Source organism: Cuculus canorus, chromosome 20, assembly GCF_017976375.1.
Source record: "Cuculus canorus isolate bCucCan1 chromosome 20, bCucCan1.pri, whole genome shotgun sequence".
In the NCBI taxonomy this organism is placed as follows: domain Eukaryota; kingdom Metazoa; phylum Chordata; class Aves; order Cuculiformes; family Cuculidae; genus Cuculus; species Cuculus canorus.
Window position 1 is genome coordinate 12,262,848 of NC_071420.1, and position 20,166 is coordinate 12,283,013.

The window sequence follows — 20,166 nt, forward strand, 5'->3', positions numbered from 1 at the left end:
AAGGAGAAGGATGAAAGGCCTAGGGAAAACAGAACCAGGAACAACAGAGGCTGGAAATCTGAATGGAAATCTGCAGAGAATTTATGAGACCTGGTAAATAAAGGAAAGACTTTCTCCTGGGCATGGAAGGGAACAAACATCGCAGATAGGCATTTTCTGCAGTTTGTGAGAAACAGGCTGAGAAGAACAGTGGAACTGCAGTGACAATGTTGCTTACCTGCAGTGATGCCTCCGCTTGGCCAGCCAGAATTCACTGTCGCAGTTAAAGCAGTGTGAGGCCATGTGGTCCGGAACCCACCGTGTCACCTAGGGCAAGTATCGGTTCTCATCAGCTTTAGGTTTGTGACACCATAACCATCAGCTCTCAGGACCCTGGCACAGGGGAGATGTGGCTTTGACGTACCCCCCCCCAGCTTGGAGCATGTCCACCCCACAGGTTCCCTTCTATCAATCACAGTGGCAGCAGAGGATGTGTTAAAGGACAAGAGTGCTGTCTCTGCTCTGCTCCCAGCCCGCGCGCTGCTGCCGCAACCACCACTGTCAGCTGCAAAGCAACCTCTCCTGCTGCCTCAGAGCTGCCATAATGGGACACCTACCTCTGTCTCCTTCTTATCCACAGGCTCCCAGCTTGCTTCTGACAAACAGTCTTCGCTGTGATCAGAACAGAAATCCTCAGTGTCGCTGCCGTCCGACTCCTTCAAACACGTCTGCAAAAAGAGATGAAGTCACAAATGCCCTCAGTTGCCTCAGTCACGGTCAAGGGCATCACCGGCTCTGCCCACGCTTGTGAGGGGCACATGGGGGGCACCACAGCTCCCCATACGAGGAGGCAAAGCAGTCCTGACCATGCAGGAGCCATTGCTCGGCCCTCAAGAGGCAGCGATACCCCTGGTGGCACGAGGACACAGCACACAGACAGGATGGGAACAGGGAAACATAGCAACAACCTTAACCATCCCCTGCAGAGGAAGAGAGTGGGAGCTGTGGATTGGTGAGGATGGCAAGACGGGGTGTGTGGACAGTGTGAGGGGTGCAGGGACAGCGTGAGGGGGTGCAGAGACCACTGTCATCTCCGAGCTGTGCTGCTGGAGTTGGGTACCAGAGGTGGTTACTTACAAAGTCATCCTCATAGTCCATCGGGGGCTCGGCTGGAGGGGCACAGAAGTGGCGGATGTCCAAGCGAAGCTGCAGTTCCCGCACTTGCCTGCGCAGCTGCTCCACCTCCTGCCTGTAGCTGGCCTCGATCTGCCGCAGCCTGTGCTGAATCACATCCGTGGGGAAGGGCAGCCCGTCGTCATCCAGGTAGAGAGGAGGCACAGGAGAAGGACATTTTGGTGGCACGTGCTTGGGGCCAGATGCTTGTTTCAGGCAGCAAGGTTGCCATGAGTGGCTGGGTTTCCCTGCAGGGCCTGCAAAATGCGTCCTGACGCGGCCAGAGCAGACGGAGGGCTTTGCATCTTCACGGGCAGCCCAGTGGCCCCCAAAGCACAGGCCTGGCGCCCGCAGCACTTTGCCGCTCAGCCTCTTGCTACAGCAGCCATGAGAGAGGAGGTGTCGAGGGGCAGGCTCCCCACTGGGGAGCGATGTCACCATTCCTTGAAAGCTGTCCCAGTTGGATCCCAGGAAGGAGAAGTCACTGCTTTGGCTCTGGGAAATGGGTTTACGCCATTGCTCAAGTGGGACTCTCCCCAGGCACCCGGGCTCTTCGCAGGGCATCCTTCCAGCATTGCCTTTGCCATTGTCTTCATCCAGGCATGGGATGCCCAGGGCAGGGCTTGGGATGTCCTGACAAGGGGCGCTTGGTGCCAGGGACTCTTGGCTGGGAATGTCTTGGCAGGTGGTGTTCGTCTTGGAGCATCCTCCTCCATTGGACAACACACTAGAAGCCTTCATGGGTTTCTGGGGAGCAGTTTTTACCTGCTTTCCAGAACTGCTGGAAACCCTGTCAGCATTCTCCTGTTTGGAGGAATCTGGAGCTGGACCTGCACCATTCAGTTCCACTGTGTGTGTTCCGCTTCCCTTTTCTGCCTCCAGAGGAACGCTGCTCACTGGCACCGCAGCCCGGCTGCTCGGCTGCTTGCTGTGCCCTTCATGCTCAGCGCGGCTACTCCCGGCACTGTTGGCTCGCAGAGCACTGCTTTCCTCCCGCTCCTCTGCTTGTTGTTTCTCTCCTGCAGCCAGTGTGCTGCCCTCACTCAAGAGCAGCTCGGCACCCTCAGCGGGGCCGTGCCGGGCTTCCAGACCTGCCCGGACTTCCTGGCAGTGGTTATTGAGGTTTGGATCGCTGGATGTGCGGGTCAACGGGCTGCTGGAGTCACAGGCTGAGAGTAGGTCATCCATTGATCTTGTCTTTGGTAATCTGGAACCCCAAAGTAAACAAAGCTCCTGAAACTTCCCTCACTTGGGCCAAAACTGGGATGAGAGAAAGGAAATACTCCTAATGACAGATTCCAGGGTGGGAGGGAAGGGATGGTGCGCCAGGAGCCAAAGGGCACAGAACCACGGCGTGGGCTCCTCCGCCTCATGCAGTGCAGGGGGCTGTACATGGTCTCCTCCCAGGGTTGGGGCAACGCTATAGAGCTCTTGGTCTCCACAGAGAAGGTGAAAACAAGTGAAACAGAGCAACTATAATGAGCGAGGAGAGAAAGAAGTGCTTTGGGCAGGCAGCACTCCGGGCCTGGAGCTCCAGGCTCTTACCTGTCCAAACATCTGCCACTGAACTCCTGGCTCTGAGATCCAGAGGGCAGGTAAATGTCCATGTCCTCCTGTCCCAGAGGATGCGGCGAGGACGCTGGGAGATACACTGATGTCCAGACATGCAGCGCTCGCACATGGCACACTGGATGCAGCACCTGCAACAACCAAGTACAATCAGGGATGAATGCAAAAGGAAATCTCTCCAAACCATGCCCAGCAGGCAGAGAGCCTAGAAAGCTGGGTTAGGAGCTCTGCTCACCTGCTCAGAGCCTGGCATATAGAGAAGATTGTGGAAGTTCTTATTGCCCGCCCGCAGGAGGGACCACACAGAGCAGGTACGTTTGTAGATGTTGTGCAACTCTCGCTCGCAGGGGCTGTTCCCAAGGAAGGTCCCATAGAGGCAGGAATACGTGTGCTGCACCAGCTTCACCTGAAGCAGCAGGAGGAGAACAATTGTCAGGGCTGTTGGGAAACATCTCCTGCTCCTCTGGGATGGCACAGGCAGCTCCCACCCGGCCAGTGACAATGCTGCTGTCTGCTCTTCCACTGGGTGGGACACGGAGGGGACAGCAACAGGCACCACTTGGATCAGTGAAATTGTCCACGGATCCCATACCCGCCCCTCTGTACCCCTCACCTGTGTCATTGGATACACAGAGGTTAAGAGCTTTCATTTCCCTAATTTATTACTTTTAAAAGCTCCAGACTTAAATGGCTCTGAGAAACACAAACTAGACTTCTAACCAGAACAGCGCTGCTGGCGGCATCTGAATTCACTGGGCTGGAAGGGGACCCACAGAAGAAGTGACCCAAAGAAACCAGAGAATTTACTGAGAACACATAGAGAATGAACACATCGCTGTGTGATCTGGGTGGCAGCACCCACTGGGAGCAGGAGACGACTGCACACAGCTGAACGGAGATCAGCAGAAGCATCACACATCCAGAATCAGGTCAAACGCCCTGCAAGTGGCAGGCCGAGCTGCAGCTGCATGGTGCAGGGCGGCTGGGAATGCCAGCAGTGCCCAAACCTCACCAGACACTTCCTCGTTGTTAAAGAATGCAGGTTTTGGTTTCTTTCAACTGCAACACTGTTAAATACCATGGCCTTCTCTCTGCCTCTGCTCACAAGGGACAAAGAGATGTTTGCATGCGTATTTCTTACCAAAAAAGCTTCGTTGAATTCGAAGAGGCAAGGAAATTGCTTCAGGAGCTGATGAACAGCGTCCAGCCACTGCAGAAAAACCGGGCACTGCTCATTCTGATCTTCCACCTTCTCCTGGTGACCACAGCGATCACCAAACTTGTGACCGAAATCCAGCCAATCTGATTCCACAAGCACCTGGAAGCCCTGGAAACAGAAGAACCAACCTAACTGTGGGTGCCCTGCCATAGGCAGGGAGCAGGACACAGCAAGCGCCATACACCAGCAGCGCCAGGCAAACCCAGCGCTCCAGAGGGGCTGGAAAAGAGGCTGCACCAGTGTGCGGTCTGCGAGCAAAGCACCGCGATGTCCAAGCTTTCCAAACATGAATAAATAGTCATTATTTCCATACAACAAACAGCCTGGAGAATGTGCACAATCGGAGTTAGGAAGCAGCTGAACTCTGAGCACTAAGGGTTGTTTGCTCCAGTGCCTCACCACGCTGGGCAGGGCAGCAAAGCAGAGATCACCGAAAACAGGCAAGAAGAGCACATGGAAAATTCCTCTCCTCCAGTAACAGCTCTGAAATGGCACCAAGCTGACCTCTATCGTGCAAACCTTTATCGGAGACTCCAAGACCAAAGCTGCTTTTTAACTTTTCAACAGACGGGAACCAGCAGCAAAGCACAGCTCCTACCTCCATGGTCCTGTAGTAGGGATCCAGAAGGATCTTTGCCAGCGCCACAATTTGCGGAGTTCTGTCCCAGCCGTCGGAGCAATGAACCAGCACTGGGCGTCCTTCTCTGTCAACCGCATTGGAGACCAGCACCGCTGCCTTCAGCATGACCGAAAGGTGCTGCAGCCACTTGGTGCTCTCCAGGGCGGAAAGCCAGCTGGAAGACAGGAGAAAAGCAAGGAAGTGGTCGCTTGAGCACTCCAGTAGGGAAAATAAAGATATAGAATCACAGAATCATGGAATGGTTTGGGTCAGAAGAGACCTCAAAGCCCCACTCAGTTCAAGCCCTTGCCATGGGCGGGGACACCTCCCAATGCATCAGGCCCTTCCAAGCTCCATCCAACCTGACCTTGAACACCTCCAGGGATGGGGCAGCCACCACTGCTCTGAGCAACCTTGGCCAGGGCCTCCCCACTCTCATAGCAAAATATTTCTCCCTAAGATCTCATCTCTATCTCCCCTCCTGCAGTTGAAATCTGTTCCCCCTCGTCCTGTCCCTGCTCTCCCTGATCAAGAGGCCCTCTCCAGCTTTCCTGGAGCCCCTTTCAGTGCTGGAAGCTGCTCTAAGGTCTCCCCACAGCTGTCTCTTCTCCAGGCTGAACAACCCCAACTCTCTAAGCCTGGCCTTGTACATGAGGTGCTCCAGGCCTTGGATCATCTCCATGGCCTCCTCTGGATTCGCTCCAACAGCTCCATGTCCTTCCTGTGCTGAGGACTCCAGAACTGCATGGAGGGCTCCAGGTGGGGTCTCACCAGAGTGGAGCAGAGGGGCAGAATCCCCTCCCTCCCTGATGGTTCCACTGCTTTGGATGCAGCCCAGGACACGGTTGATTTCCAGGCTGTGCGCACAAATTGCCGACTCATGTTGAGCTTCTCCTTCCCCAGCAGCCCAAGTCCTTCTCCTCAGGGCTGCTCTCAATCCATTATTTTATACTTATAATACCTACTATTTTATATATTTTAACCTAAGTTGACTCCTCAATGAAAATCAGTCCTTCCTAAAATACATTAAAGAGGAGCCAGCCTGGGAACAAATGGAAGGAATCCAACTCCTCATTTCAATTTTTCCAGGTGCAGCTGCACGTTAGAACCCTCAGCGGACACGCACACCAAGTGACACCACAGCAGTGCTGCAACCCCTCCTAGGTTACCAGGGTTCAACACTAGCAGCATTCAAATACTGTCTGCATGATGCCATCCCTCCTTTTTCTGAGACAGAAACCTGGGACAGGAAAAAGAAGGGAAATCCCTCCAGGACATGAACTTGGCTTGAGACCAGGCACTCACTTGCTGGGGTCTGGCACCTGACTGCAGACAGCACGCAGGTACTGGAAGCTGTTCCGGATGGAGTGGATGTTGGCCATGCCCATAAACACGACTTCACAGTTTGGGTAATACTCTAAACACAACAGAGAGAGAAACATTGAGAGAGAGCTGCTGCAATTGCCTCCAGACATGCTGTCCAGCCCTCCCCGCACAGCATCAGCTCTGGTCTCCAGGCAGGCAGTTCTGCCAAAGCTTTGGGGGTCAGAACCTGTGTGTCTAGAATACAATCCTAGAATCATAGAATCCTAGAATCATAGAATCACCAGGTTGGAAAGGACCCACCGGATCATTGAGTCCAACCATTCCTAACACTCCCTTAAACCATGACCCCAAGCACTTCATCCACCTGTTCCTTAAACACCTCCAGGGAAGGCAACTCGACCCCCTCCCTGGGCAGCCTGTTCCAGTGCCCGATAACTCTTTCTGTGAAGAACTTTTTTCTGATATCCAGCCTGAATCTCCCCTGGCGGAGCTTCAGGCCATTCCCCCTTGTCCTGTCCTCTGTCACTTGGGAGAAAAGCCCAGCTCCCTCCTCTCCACAACCTCCTTTCAGGTAACTGTAAAGAGTAATAAGGTGTCCCCTCAGCCTCCTCTTCTCCAGGCTAAACAACCCCAGCTCTCTCAGCTGCTCCTCGTAAGACTTGTTCTCCAGCCCCTTCACCAGCTTCATTGCTCTTCTCTGGACACACTCCAGAGCCTCAACATCCTTCTTGTGGTAACACATAGAATGGTTTGAGTTGGAATGTACTTTAAAGATCATCTAATTCCAACTCCCTGCCATGGACAGGGACACCTCCCACCAAACCCCATCCAACCTGGCCTGGAACACCTCCAGGGATGGGTCAGCCACCACTGCTCTGGGCAACCTGGGCAAGGGCCTCCCCACCCTCAGCGTGAAGAACTTCCTCCTTGTATCTAGTCTAAATCTTCCCCTCTCCAATTTAAAGCCATTCCCTCTAGTCCTATCACTCCATGCCTTTGTAAAAAGTCCCTCCCCAGCTTTCTTGTAGCACCCTTCAGGCACTAGAAGGTCCCTATATGATCTCCTCGAAGCCTTCGCTTCTCTCCAGGTTGAACAACACCAACTATCCCAGCCTGGCCTCATACAGGAGGTGCTCCAGCCCTCGGATCACCCTTGTAGTTCTCCTCTGGACCCGATCCAACAGCTCCAGTGTCCAGCTCCAACAGACTTTTCTGTGCCTGAGGACTCCAGAACTGGATGCAGGTCTCCATATGGGTGTCTCACCAGAGTGAAGTAGAGGGGCAGAATCCCCCCCCTTGCCCTGCTGGCTGCACTTCTTTGGATGCAGCCCAGGACACGGTTGGTTTCTGGGCTGTGAGTGCGCATTGGCAGCTCGTGTTGAGCTTTTCATTAATCAGCACCCCCAGACCCTCTCCACAGGGCTGCTCTCAATAATAATGGGCTTTGCATGAGCTTTGAACACGCTCCCAGAGAGTGAGCACTGCACTGACAGCCAGACCCCAGCTGTGCTCTAGCACCTTCTCGACAAAGAGGTTTCAGAGGAAGTGTTTGGGATGGGCTCGGCCCTCTGTACCTTCACATTCACATCCGCCTCCCTTCGCCCTGTTGGCCACAGCCGCCGTGTAGGACCTGGCATCAAGAATCAGCAGCTTCTGAGGCGTCCCTGCATTCTCCACGCTGGAACATGCAGTCAGAGACGAGTCTGCGGAGACAGCACGGACTGAGCTCCCGACACCTCCCGCCTGCCTACGACAGACAACGCTGCCTGCGAGCGGGAGCAGGGACCCATCCCACACACCAGGGTCGAGGTGTGACAGGGCCCCGATGATCCATGGGGATTTCAGTTTTAAACTTCGCACTGTAACAGCCCGTTAGCACTGCCAGCAACGTTCAGGTGCAATAAGCACTGAATGATTCCCGTATTTGGGAGAGCGTGGAAGGGAGTGGGCTGTCTCACCGAAGTCGGTCTCGCAGGCCTCACTGCCGTCGCTGCTCCCATTGTGCGGCACGCCACCAGGAACCTTTACTCCAGGGTTCAAGGCACAGGCTTTGGCAATAGATGTCACCAGATACTCATCATCAGCATTCCGCCAGCCCCACCAGCTGATTTCAGGCTGGCTGCAGCGCGCAATCACTGCCCCGTTGCGCACGTGTCTGCAAAGGAAGCAAGAGCCTCATAAACCCCCTGAAACAGCGGGGATCAACCCCGGCCATCTCCACCTCTGCACGGCTCGCACCCGCATACTCTCCCCACTGCTTCCTCTGCTGCATTCACTCATGCATCCAAGCGGTGGAACAGGGCAGGGCAGCTCCCAGAACCGTTATTCCTAACACAGGCCACTACACAGAGGCTGTCGCTCACATTGCAGTGGGGAGAAGCTGAAGATCACAGAATCATGGAATGGTTTGAGTCAGAAGGGACACTAAAGCCCATCCAGTTCCACCCCCTGCCATGGGCAGGGACACCTCCCACTGGATCAGGGGCTCCAAGCCTCATCCAACCTGGCCTGGAACACCTCCAGGAACGGGGCAGCCACCACTGCTCTGGGCAACCTGGGCCAGGGCCTCCCCACCCTCACAGCAAAACATTTCTCCCTAAGATCTCATCTCCATCTCCCCTCTTGAAGCTGAAATCCGTTCCCCCTCATCCTGTCCCTGCTCTCCCTGATCAAGAGCCCCTCCCCAGCTTTCCTGGAGCCCCTTTTAGCACTGGAAGCTGCTCTAAGGTCTCCATGCACCCTTCTCTTCTCTAGGCTGAAAAAACCCAACTCTTTCAAGCCTGGCCTCGTACAGGAGGTGCTCCAGCCCTTAGATCATCTCCGTGGCCTCCTCTGGACTCGCTCCAATAGCTCCATATCCTTCCTGTGCTGAGGACTCCAGAACTGGACACAGGGGTTTCACCAGGGAGCAGCAGAGGGGCAGAATCCCCTCCCTCCCTGCTGGTCCCACTGCTTTGGATGCAGCCCAGGATGCGGTTGGTTTCTGGGTGGTGAGTGCAAGTATATGGCTCATGTGGAGCTTCTCCTCCCCCAGCACCCTAGGCCCATCTCCTCCAGACTGCCCCTAGTGCATTGTCCTAAAATCCATTCATCCTAAAAGTTCAAATTTATTCTTTTCCTGCGTAGTGGACTCCCACAGTGGGGTGAGAGGATCTGCACGCAGACACGTATTCCTGTTTCTCTCCACTGCCCAGGCTGGGATCTGCGAAGCTGATGCGCAGGGCTGACTACAACTCTCTCAGCCTGTCAAGACAGCTGTGAGCAGCACAGGAGCACCAATGGAGCTGGCGCCGCTGGCAAAACAAGACAGCAGAGGAGGCAGTGGCTGCTGCACTGGCACCAGTGGATGGTGGCAACTCCGAGGTTGGCTGCAGTGACTGAGAAGTCACCTCTGGGATCGACGGCTGTGACCTGGAACTCTACTGCCGCTATAATGAATGGGGTGTTTCTGTTGCTGTTGCTCTCACTATTGCCCTACAAACTGGTCTGGTATTTTGATTTACATTGCTAAATCAATAGATACTGTTATCTGTCAGCACACACTCTATAAAATATAAACAGTTGCACATAGATACGTAGATATTTATATATCGAAACAAAGAGGAGAACTTTAAGTAACTACAGCTATGCTTTGGGAAGGTAATAGTTACTAAGCTTAATACTGTTCCGTTCTCCTGTTCTTTCTTTTTGCCTCCCCTAAAGCACACACTGGTTGTTGAAATGTTTCATTTCTTGCTGGTTCGTCAGAAGGTCGAGCTCCCCCAGCATAAGAGCATTTGGGGTGGAGGCCTGAGCTGCTGCTTATGAATAGCCCCTAAGACGTGAACTCTCTCCTGGCTGTTGCCGACTGACACCTGGAGGCAGGCCTGAAGTAGGAAGAAGTACTCATTTTCACATGAACATCGTGGCCAAGGCATTCACAAACCTCCTGGAGAGGGGATGACGGTTCTGTGACAAAGCTGCTGGGGACACAGGATAGTCCAGAGGGGTCTATGGCTTCTGGAAAAAGTGGCAAAGGGTCCTATGATACCGGCTGATAAAAACAGAGCCTGAAATTTAGCATTAACAACCAAGAAGTGTTTATGGGTAATCAAACAGTAACCTTGGCTACAACACAGAGCAGCTTGGTAAAAATCACCTGCCAGATCTCAAAGGCACTGAAGTCACATGGACCTCTCATACAGCTGGAAGCTCAAGAGAGGCAAAAAGGTTAAGGATGTGGTAACAGTTACTTGGGAAAGGACGAAATGGAGATCATTATGGCACCACATCTGATACATCTTCAAAATGACACAGATTTCTCACTAATCCATCTCCAAAAGGATAACACAGCAGTCGGATCTCCAGAGCAAGGGTGTCCAGGAGAAGCAGAGGGACAGAGGAGCTTTGCTGCAGGGACAGCTGAATTGGGAAGCAGGTCCTCACCATGGCAGAAGAACAGGAAAGGATGAGAGGCACTAAAGATCACAAATGATATAAAGTGAGATTGGAAAACTAGTTGTATTGTTCCCCAACAGAAACACAGAACCCTGGAAAGGCCATGCCACAAGTTTAAGAAAAACAAGAAGCGTTTTTGGACAGCATACGTGAACAGCAGACTTGCTGCCACAGCGCAGCATGGAGGCAGAAATCACTTCCGAACACACTGAAGTCACAGGAGGTGGTTCCACCAAATGCAATCACACATTCTCCTGAGTATCTCTTTGATACCAGACGCTCTGAAGATACACCAGGGAAGAACGCCTGCATGCCTTCCTGCTCGTTACACTTCCCTGAGATGCTGTTTCCAGTGCCTGGCCCTTCTGGGAGACGGGACAGGAACCAGCCAGCCCTGCACCTCAGCTCCTCACCTCACCGGCACCTGCTGCTCCCTGTCCCAGCACTGCTCTGAAGAGGAGCTGGAGTGAGAACAACAATGAGGACTGGTCCACTCTGTGTCCTTGCATACCTCCCCACATGAGCGTTTCCTGCAGGTCTTTTCTTACTGGGGATTTTTATGGAGGTTTTCCTCAAAGAAAGAACTGGACTGGCAGAAGATGCCATGGACAGAATCACTCCTAAGGGACCCACAGTTCAGCCTCCATGACTTGAGACCCTTTCATAACCCAAGCCCTGAGCATTAGGTGCCTTTGCAGTTTGTCAGATCAGCTTTTACCCTCAGATTCAGTCAGAGCACAAGGTAAGAGCACACCCGATGGTGTCAGCAGGTGCCATTTAACCCACCAACCCAGAAAGCACTAACTAACATCTCTCGAGCTCCTCCTCTCTCATTTCCTGGCCATAAGAGCACTCATCCACAATGAGAAGTCACACAGCTCAGCTCAAAACACTAAAGAGCTGCGAAAGCATTTACAGAGCTGTCACCAAAAGGATTGCAACTGAGATGCACATGGTGTCATTTCCATGTGGCTGGAGCAGCGTCTGCTGTTTGCCCGCAGATTCCCCAGTGGCCACTGCAGTACGGACACAGGCAAGGGCGATGCTGGGCACCGGTGAGGAGCTCTCTCGCCAACATCATCTCGCCAAGGTCTCCTGAAGGTGGCTGTGCAGACAGCAACACCGCGGAGCGGCTGGCGCACAGCGCCTGTCTGCTGCTGCAGTCAGCTGAGTCATTCATCGCATCCTCTGCCTTGTTCTAAAAGCAAATTGTGCCTGAAGGCTCCTCTTCTCTACTGAGGACTCAGAGATGGAGACTTGAACTCCTGCTTTGCTCACCAGTCAAATGACGCTTTGTATAGGAAAATGGTGCCACATTCTACAGATCTGACTGCGACCTGAAGGCCTTGTTGTCCAGAAGCTCTGGACTCTACCAAACAGTCCGGTGGTCACCCAGCCCCTGGGATGCACGCACCAGAGCCCACTGGTCTGCTCTCTCCTGAACTATGGGTGATGAGCAGCCAAGTGTGAGGCTTTTCATTGCTTCCCTTCCCCTTCCACACAGCAAGGGGCACTCCAGGAACAGTCATTGCCCTCAGAGACCCTCCTGGCCAAACCACTTCCACCATGAGGGCAAAGAAGCACATGAAACCAGGAGATACAGATGGGCAAGTGCTTGTTCTATCCTGTACCATCACTTGTCAGTATCTTCTGCTCTGATTCCAGGCCTGCAGGTCACTTTGTAAAGTACTGGGTGATTACAGTGATTTTATAATGCAAATAACAAACTGATTGTCCAAATAGCAGAACCACACGTCTCTACCCCTAGGCAGGAGGCACACCAGGACAGTGTCCAGCCCCAGGCCTCTTCAGCAACAGCAGTCACAAATATGAGTTGCTTAGCTAGCTCCAAAAAGGGAATGGCTCCACACTTCAGTGTCACTCTGTTGTAGAATTTAGTTTTCTTCTCAAAGAAGTCCTACACTGTTTTTTGCCACCCTCCAACAGCAAAACGTGCATTGTAGAGATGTAGAATTAAGGGATATGTGAATCCTCTGGGTTTGGATCCTGGCTTTAGGACCACCTAGCACTGCCCTTCATTGTGCAGCTCTGATATTTCCAAAGTTTATTTCCATGTGGATTCAGCAACAGAGATGCAGGCCAGAAACCACAGCATATGTTAAAACACATATGCTGACTTGAGTGCACCTCTTCAACCGGTCTCCTTTTGTTTCAAACACATGAGTCTCCCAGCAGAGATTTCTGATGAGAAACCGCCCCACCCTGACAAGTGCAGCTTTATTTGCTGCCCAGCTTCCACTTCCCCCTGCGCTGGTTACTTTGGGAATGCTGACCAAGGAATAGGAACTCTGTGTATTTGCCAGCTACCAAATCAACAAAGTTCAGCTCTGTGCAAACTTGGCACTGTTACCGAAATGGTGTCAGACCCTCAGAAATGGGTCAGAAGAGAAGGGATTCACGCTTGGGTATTGAAAGGCACGCCAGGGCTGCACATCCAGCTGGAGCAGAGCCTCACAGCAGGCTCCATTTGGCCAGGGCTGCTTTTCAAAGCAGCAGCCAGGCAAGAACAAGCCTGTGAAAAGGTTTTGAAGCTCAAAGGAAGAGAACTTGAGCTGGACGCAGGCTTCTCGCTGCACCTCCCATAGGAGGAAAGTCACCCACATCTCCATATCTAACTGCAAGCGGGGAAGAAGCAACATCTCCTGGAACCGTTTCTCCCTTCTGGAGAACCCCCTGTGTTACCACCACAGACGGACCACTCAGAGCCTGCTGGGAGGAGAGGAGTCCCAAGAGCAGCACATTTTCAGGCGGAGGCAAAAGGAAGAGGCAGTGTGAGGCCCAGGATGCAGCTCTCACTGTTGCCTCACTCCGCAGTGCAGGCTTTGCTAACCTGGCTTCCCAGCACCTGCGCCAGCTGGCGAGGGAAATGGCAGTGGCTCTGGGGGAAAGCACTGGGGTGGTTTTGTGCCTACCTGTACACCACCACAGGGATCCTCTTCCATGATCTAAATGAAGCCACATTTTCCAGCTCTTTATCGGTGATCCAGACAGGGACCAGCAGCTTCTGGGGATAACTGGAACAAAGCCTGGATAAGAGAAAGCATGAAGGCAAGATGAGGCCTCAGCAAGCACAACCCTGCACCAGGGAAGCTGCACAGAGAGAGGGCGGGGGCAGCTCACAGCTCCCCAAACTCCAGGACTGTGGCTCTTCCTCCTCACATCCATCTCAGCACAGTCTCAGAGTGGGAAAAGCAACCCAAAAACCACTGTCAGGAATGAGCCAGTTCAACATCCTTTCCCCTCAGGCCTCCCCTCTGGGCCCACAGCAAGTACCCCAACATTTCCTTTGGAACATTCTCCAGATTTAAGAAATCATGAGGGTTTTGGGGAACAACCCGTAATTGAAGTGGGGGTTGGGTTTTCTTGCAGCACTTGCAGCCCCAGAAACGCACCAGAGCTGCTGGTGATGATGATCGACTGCTGTCTGCCAGGCAGAAAACAGGTCAGCGCTGATGAGCTTTACCAATTTCTCTGGCAGGAAGATGGCAGTGGAGATTCCACCTGTGCTACGAGGAAATGACCTGAGGGAGATCTAAAAGAACACCTTGTGTGGTGGGTCTCAGCAATTGGATTGCTGAGAAACATCTGAACAGAAGTCAGCAGCGAGAGGAATGGGATGGGCAAGTCCCTACAGATTCAGTCCCTTCGGAAAACTCGCAGCATGCCCAAAAAACTCTGGAACAGTCAGAGTGGAACCTGATTCGTGGCAGGGGGCTGGAACTGGATGGACTTTAAGGTCCCTTCCAATCCAAACCATTTAGTGATTCCATGGTTCTATGAAGATTTGAACTCTGGAGATGTTTTCCAAACACCTCAGGGGTACCAGCCTGCTCCCAAAACCGAAGTCGAGCAGAACAGCAGGATCACAGCAAAAAATCATGACTCTCTGTGTTCATGTCCAGCCCATGAAGAAGCTTCCAGGCCTCATCCTGTTTGACAAGGAACCGGGCACAGGAAGAGGTCAATGTGGAAACTCCTGCAAGGGAACTTTAAGAAGCATCTGCTAGGAAGAAGGAGTCACTCATCCCCAAGACTGGATAATCATGGATCATGGAATCATTAAGATTGGAAAAGCCCTCTAAGCTCATACAGCCCAACCGCCAACCCAACCCCACCGTGCCTGCTAAACCATGTCCCCAAGTGCCATGGCCACACATTCCTTCAATCCCTCGAGGGATGGAGACTCCCCTACTGCCTTGGGCAGCCTCTGACAGGGCTTCACCACTCTCAATAGGGAATGTTTCCCAATACCCAGTCTAAACCTCCCCTGGTGCAACTTGAGGCCATTTCCTCTTGTCTTATCACTTGTTACTTGGGAGAAGAGCCCAGTATCTGCCTCATCCTCCTTTCCGGGAGCTGCAGAGAGCAATGAAGTCTCCCCTCAGCCTCCTCTTCTCCAGGCTGAACAGCCACAGGGCCCTCAGCTGCTCATAATGTTCACCATTCCCACCATGACCCAAAGACAATAGTGAATGATTAACCGAGATGCAAGCAATCGCTTGCACTGCTGTGGGTGCTGGAGGAGCAGAAGCTGGCAAACATGATACCAACTTTGTAAAAACATGTAGGTTCCCTCGTTCTGGGGTGAATGTGGGAAACCGCCGGAGTCTGACGCCTGTGCGAAGTGACTGTCTGTCCGAGTCAAGGTGAACACAGGGCACTGGGGAAGGGAGGCTGTGCACCACAGCTGTGAAATGGCCTGAAAACATCACCGACCACACCTAAAAAGCTCGTGGCTGGATGTGGATTGGGAGGCTCAGAAAGGGTTCTCGTGAGTTTTTGCTGTGTTTGGTGGTGGCTTTTTCCCAGGCTGCTCACAGACTGAAGGGAGGTCCACTTGTGAAAGAGTAACTCTTGAAAACAGGCTAGGGAACAACGTGACTGAGAGCAGCCCTGAGGAGATGGGCTTGGGGTGCTGGGGGAGGAGAAACTCCATATGAGCCAATAAAGTGTGCTCACAGCCCAGAAACCACCACCCCGTGTCCTGGGCTGCATCCAGAGCAGTGGGACCAGCAGGGAGAGAGGGGATTCTGCTCCTCTGCTCCACTCTGATGAGATCTCACCCCAAGCCCTGCGTCCAGTTCTGGAGTCCCCAAAATAAGAAGTACATGGATCTGTTGGAACGGGTCCATAGGAGCCCATGAAGATGATCTGAAGGCTGGAGCACCTCCCACACGAGACCAGGCTGAGAGTTAGGGTTGTTCAGCCTGGAGAAGACAAGGCTGCAGGGAGACCTTAGAGCAGCTTCCAGTCATGAAAAACTGGGGATAAGCTTTTGATCAGGGAGTGCAGGAATAGAACAAGGGGGAATGGCTTTAAATTGGAAGAGCGAAGATTTAGATTAGACGTTAGGAAGAAATTCCTTATGATGTGGGTGGGGAGGCCCTGGCCCAGGTTGCCCAGAGCAGTGGTGGCTGCCCCATCTCTGGAGGTGTTCAAGGCCAGGTTGGATGGGGCTTGGAGCAACTTGACCCATTGGGACCCCATGGCAGGGACTTGGAACTGGAAGGTCTTTCAGGTCCCTTCTAACCCAAACCACCTCATGATTCTGTGATCGACAGTGAAGGGAAGGGGAATATAAGACTGATAAAGAACATCTCCTCTCTTGGAGAACACCTCATGGAGAACACCAGACCGTGTCCATTTCTCCTGGAGCACAAAACCTGACAGTGCGAGTGCCACAGAGACCGTGTAGTCCTTTACAATCACTACATACTGAAGCAGTGCACTGCATTCAGGGTGGAAGGAGTGGTTCTTGTACGCTTGTACTGCTCTATTTTTATGATGGCTGTCACCAGGAAAAAGATAATGGTTCCCAGATAAAACCATCTCAGAACAGACTTGAAAGACAACAAACAAAGCCATTACCTTGGCATATCCTGTCTAACAGCACAGCTTTGCTAATGCTGGGACATAAAAGATAAAAGGACTATGAGCAGTTAAAAAGTAACCCAATTCCTGTGAATGCAGGCAGGTGGCAAGGAGCAAAAGCCAAGGCAGGATTTTAAGACACCCTCCCCAAAGCAGCAGGCGTGAATTGGTTTCTGAGTTGCCCAAGCAAATTCCAGCACCTTTAGGATCTCAGGATATCTACAGGAAGCTATGACCTGACAGGAGCTTTACGTAGGAACACAGTAGGTGAAGGAAACCAAACCCAGACCTTGCTGAGGTTTTTGTCAAGTTCTTTTTACCCAAGTTTGGCTGAAAATACATCTGTCTCAAGAGAAGCTGGCAAATTGCTGTGTTTTACTGCCATCAGGTGAACCACAACGGGTCAGGCTCAGCTGGACTTACTGTCATAGTCAGAGGGAACCACGGCCTGAAACCCAGCAGCAGGGGAAGGCTGACTTGCTCTCAAAGACAGGCAGAGATTCTGCCTCTGGCAGGGACCCACAGGCTGTGCACACAAAACTGAGCAGTTACAAAAACAGTTTTTACTTGACATCCATATTTTTAGAGCCACGGAGATGATCCAAGGGCTGGAGCACCTCCTGTATGAGAACAGGATGAGAGAGTCGGGGTTGTTCAGTCTGGAGAAGAGAAGGCTGCAGAGAGACCTTAGAGCAGCTTCCAGTGCTGAAAGGGGCTCCAGGAAAAGCTGGGGAGGGGCACTTGATCAGGGAGTGGAGGGATAGGATCAGGGGAACAGTTTTGAGCTGCAAGAGGGGAGACTGAGATGAGATCTTAGGCAGAAATGTTTCGCTGTGAGGGTGGGGAGGCCCTGGCCCAGGTTGCCCAGAGCAGTGGTGGCTGCCCCATCCCTGGAGGGGCTCCGGGTTGGATGGGGCTTGGAGCCCCTGATCCAGTGGGAGGTGTCCCTGCCCATCGCAGGGGATGGAACTGGATGGGCTTTGAGATCCCTTCCAATCCAAACCATCCCATGATTCTCCATTCTTGGAGAAACTGTGTAAATGCCATCAGTCAGGCTCACAGCCCCCAAGCAACGATGTGGCCAGAGTGGCTAAGCAGAAACTGTACGTCACACCCCACACCATGTGCTGGCTGCCTGGATTCCTGAGGAAGAGAGAAAAGAACAGGCAGCAAACTGCAAAACTGTGCCGGGATTTCCCCAGACTCATGATTCTGAGGCTTCTCATGGTCTCCAGAAGAAACTGGTGGCCTGGAACTGTCCAATATGTTGGGGATGGGGATGGCTTTACTGGCAGAGACATAGGGAAAAGGCTGAGGGATACCACTCGTTCCAATGAAAAGATTTCAGGGAATGCAGAGAAAAACACATCTTTCAAAGCTTAATAAAACCCATTTGCTTGATGCCACCTGCTGCAGGCAATGCAGAAGCACTTCCGCAAGAGCTCCTGTGCTCTTCTCCGGGAGTGAGCCCGGCTAGAATCTCTGACGTGCAGATGGGAAGAACCCACCTGCTCACAGGGCATCGCCTCCAATGCCAGATCATCTGAGCCTGGAACCACCACCTCCCTGGGAATCTGTCCCAGCATAGCAACACCTTCCTGGTGAAGGATTTTGTTCTTCTCCCATGCTCAGTCTGAACCTCCTAAGCTGCACCTTCTGGTCATTGCCTCTTGCCAACCACTCTCAGAAGAGGTTCACTCCATTGGCTTCGTGACATCCCCCCCAGCAGCTGGGACCTGCCAGCAGATCCCCCTCCAGCCTCTGCTGCGCTGGATGGAACCAGCCTCGCTTATTCCCCACATGCACTCTGCCAGCCCTCTGCTGCCTCGCCCCGCCATGTCCCAACAGAGCTGAGGAGCTGCCCGGCTTTATGAAAACTTTGTGGTTTTCATTTCAAACACTGCAAGCATTTTAGAGACAACACTGACTAGAAAGGCAGCCCCACAATGGACAGTGCCTCCAAGACTCCAGAATGTCTTCAAGGATGAGTTATGGCCACCACATTATAAACCACCTGAGTCAGCGTTCCCAACTGCGGCTGGCTCTGATGTGTCGGCTGTTTTCCTTCTTCAATTCCGTGATGTGAAAGGCAGAAAGAAAGGGGATCTGGCTCACATGCTGATCTGCCTGAGGGTTATTGAGGGTCGGGAGGAGGATTCACTGAATCTGACTCATCCACTGCTCCTCACGGGGATTAGGCAGGGAAGAAGATACGGGAAATGGGGAAGGCCTGCTGGTGAAGCACTCACTTGTAATTGTTGTTGATGTCAGAGACTCGCCATACATTCTGCAAGTCGAAGCCCATCCTCACCAGCTCCATCTCAAAGCGGTACCTCACATGGTCTCCTGGAAGAGCAGAGCACAGGGGATTTACTGACAGTGAGGCAGAAGTGATGAAATCATAAAATCATGGAATGGTTTGAGTTGGAAGGGACTTTAAAGAGGCAACCTGGGCCAGGGCCTCCCCACCCTCAGCGTGAAGAATTTCTTCCTTATGTCTAGTCTAAATCTTCCCTTCTCCAATTTAAAGCCATTCCGCCTAGTCCTATCACTCTATGCCTTCATAAAAAGCCCCTCACCAGCTTTCCTGGAGCCTCCCTTCAGGTACTGGAAGGTCGCTACAAGGTCTCCTTGGAGCCTTCTCTTCTCCAGGCTGAACAACCCCAACTCGCTCATCATGTCAACGAGGGCAACTCGGTCTGAAATCTATGACAGCAACTCTCATCAGCTGGAGATGCTACAGGACAGCAGGACAGCAGTGATCCTGCTTCCAAAGCCAAGAAGACTTGTCCCTCACAGGGGTTCCTCTGCTTATTTTGTCAGATTGGATCACCTCTCCATCTCGGGGCACAGAGTGGCATGGAAAGAGTCTTCCCCCGTCCCTGTGGGAGTTAATTTAACCCATTTGCACCCCTCTGACAGAGACAGCTTCCAAAGTGGATATCAGGAAGCCAACAGCAGTGAGTACTGAGCGCCCACCCCAGGTGGTTCCTCCTGCCAGACTGTGCCCTCAGAGGCTGACTCCGGGCTCGCTCTCTGATGTCCCAGCCTCGCCTTACCAACCCTGGATGTCTTTGTTGCTCGAGTGTCAAGTGTCGTTAATATATAAACACTGCAAAGCTCCTCGATGCATTCATTCCCTGCAGCAACAACTTCTACAGGTGAGTTTATTTATACTAGAGAGAAATCCTTCTGCTAAAGGAGAAGCCTCAAATATCTCCTCACTGCTGGTGTCTGGGACAGGGTAAGAACATGTAGGTCACCTTTTCTCCATCAGCTGCTTTTTGCTCTCTTTCAGCTCTACGATTCAACCCTGTCCCTTCATCCCAACCTGTGTTTGAACATTTTATTCAGGCTACTGCTGCTCTCCTCTCATTCCAGCACACTTTTAACTCTAAAGCCAGGTTTGTCACTCATTTTAATCCCTTTTTTCCACGCTGAAGGTGTTCAAACAAAGCAACTGTCAGCGACCTTTGTGTTCCCAGAGAAGGGAAACTCCCAATCCACATGAGGGCACCATTGCAGCTCTGGTTTCCTCTTCATGGATTCAACAATTTTATTTGTGCCTACGCAAGGACGTGCCAGACATCTCCGCAGGCTTGACTATGGGAAGGTCCCAGCGTGTCCAGGTGCTGGAGCAGAGATGCAGATGGCCTCGCACTAATGCTGCTGCCTTATAGCTGCTGATGTTTATTATCCCAGGGAAAGACTGCGTGAGCTATCTTATCACGAGCATACTAGAGTCTGGGACATTGTATGGGTTCACAAGGAGAAAAGGAGAAGCAGTGTTGTGGCTCAGAACCCTCCTCATGTGCTTATTACTATCATTCCCTGTTATCCAGCTGCACTTGGTCAGCAGCTGGACCTGTAGGCCAAGTCCAGGATGACCCTCAGCCTAAGGAAACCGGGCTATGGCTACAACAGAGCTTAAGGCACTGTTGGACATTGGCTT

General features: G+C 52.5%; 1 protein-coding gene across 4 annotated transcripts in view; it reads right to left on the reverse strand.

The window, feature by feature from the left end:
• Window positions 1-20,166, reverse strand: part of MTMR4 (myotubularin related protein 4) — a 60,238-nt gene that overhangs the window by 2,460 nt on the left and 37,612 nt on the right. For all 4 annotated transcript variants that reach the window (XM_054084681.1, XM_054084682.1, XM_054084683.1 and 1 more), the window contains 12 exons: window positions 18,464-18,560; window positions 13,256-13,369; window positions 7,844-8,040; window positions 7,460-7,588; window positions 5,865-5,976; window positions 4,539-4,734; window positions 3,863-4,048; window positions 2,957-3,127; window positions 2,698-2,852; window positions 1,117-2,359; window positions 597-707; window positions 218-306 (listed from right to left, as the gene is read on the reverse strand). In XM_054084681.1, coding sequence (XP_053940656.1) covers window positions 218-306; window positions 597-707; window positions 1,117-2,359; window positions 2,698-2,852; window positions 2,957-3,127; window positions 3,863-4,048; window positions 4,539-4,734; window positions 5,865-5,976; window positions 7,460-7,588; window positions 7,844-8,040; window positions 13,256-13,369; window positions 18,464-18,560 — 2,800 coding nt within the window. The remainder of the gene's footprint in view (window positions 1-217; window positions 307-596; window positions 708-1,116; window positions 2,360-2,697; window positions 2,853-2,956; window positions 3,128-3,862; window positions 4,049-4,538; window positions 4,735-5,864; window positions 5,977-7,459; window positions 7,589-7,843; window positions 8,041-13,255; window positions 13,370-18,463; window positions 18,561-20,166) is intronic.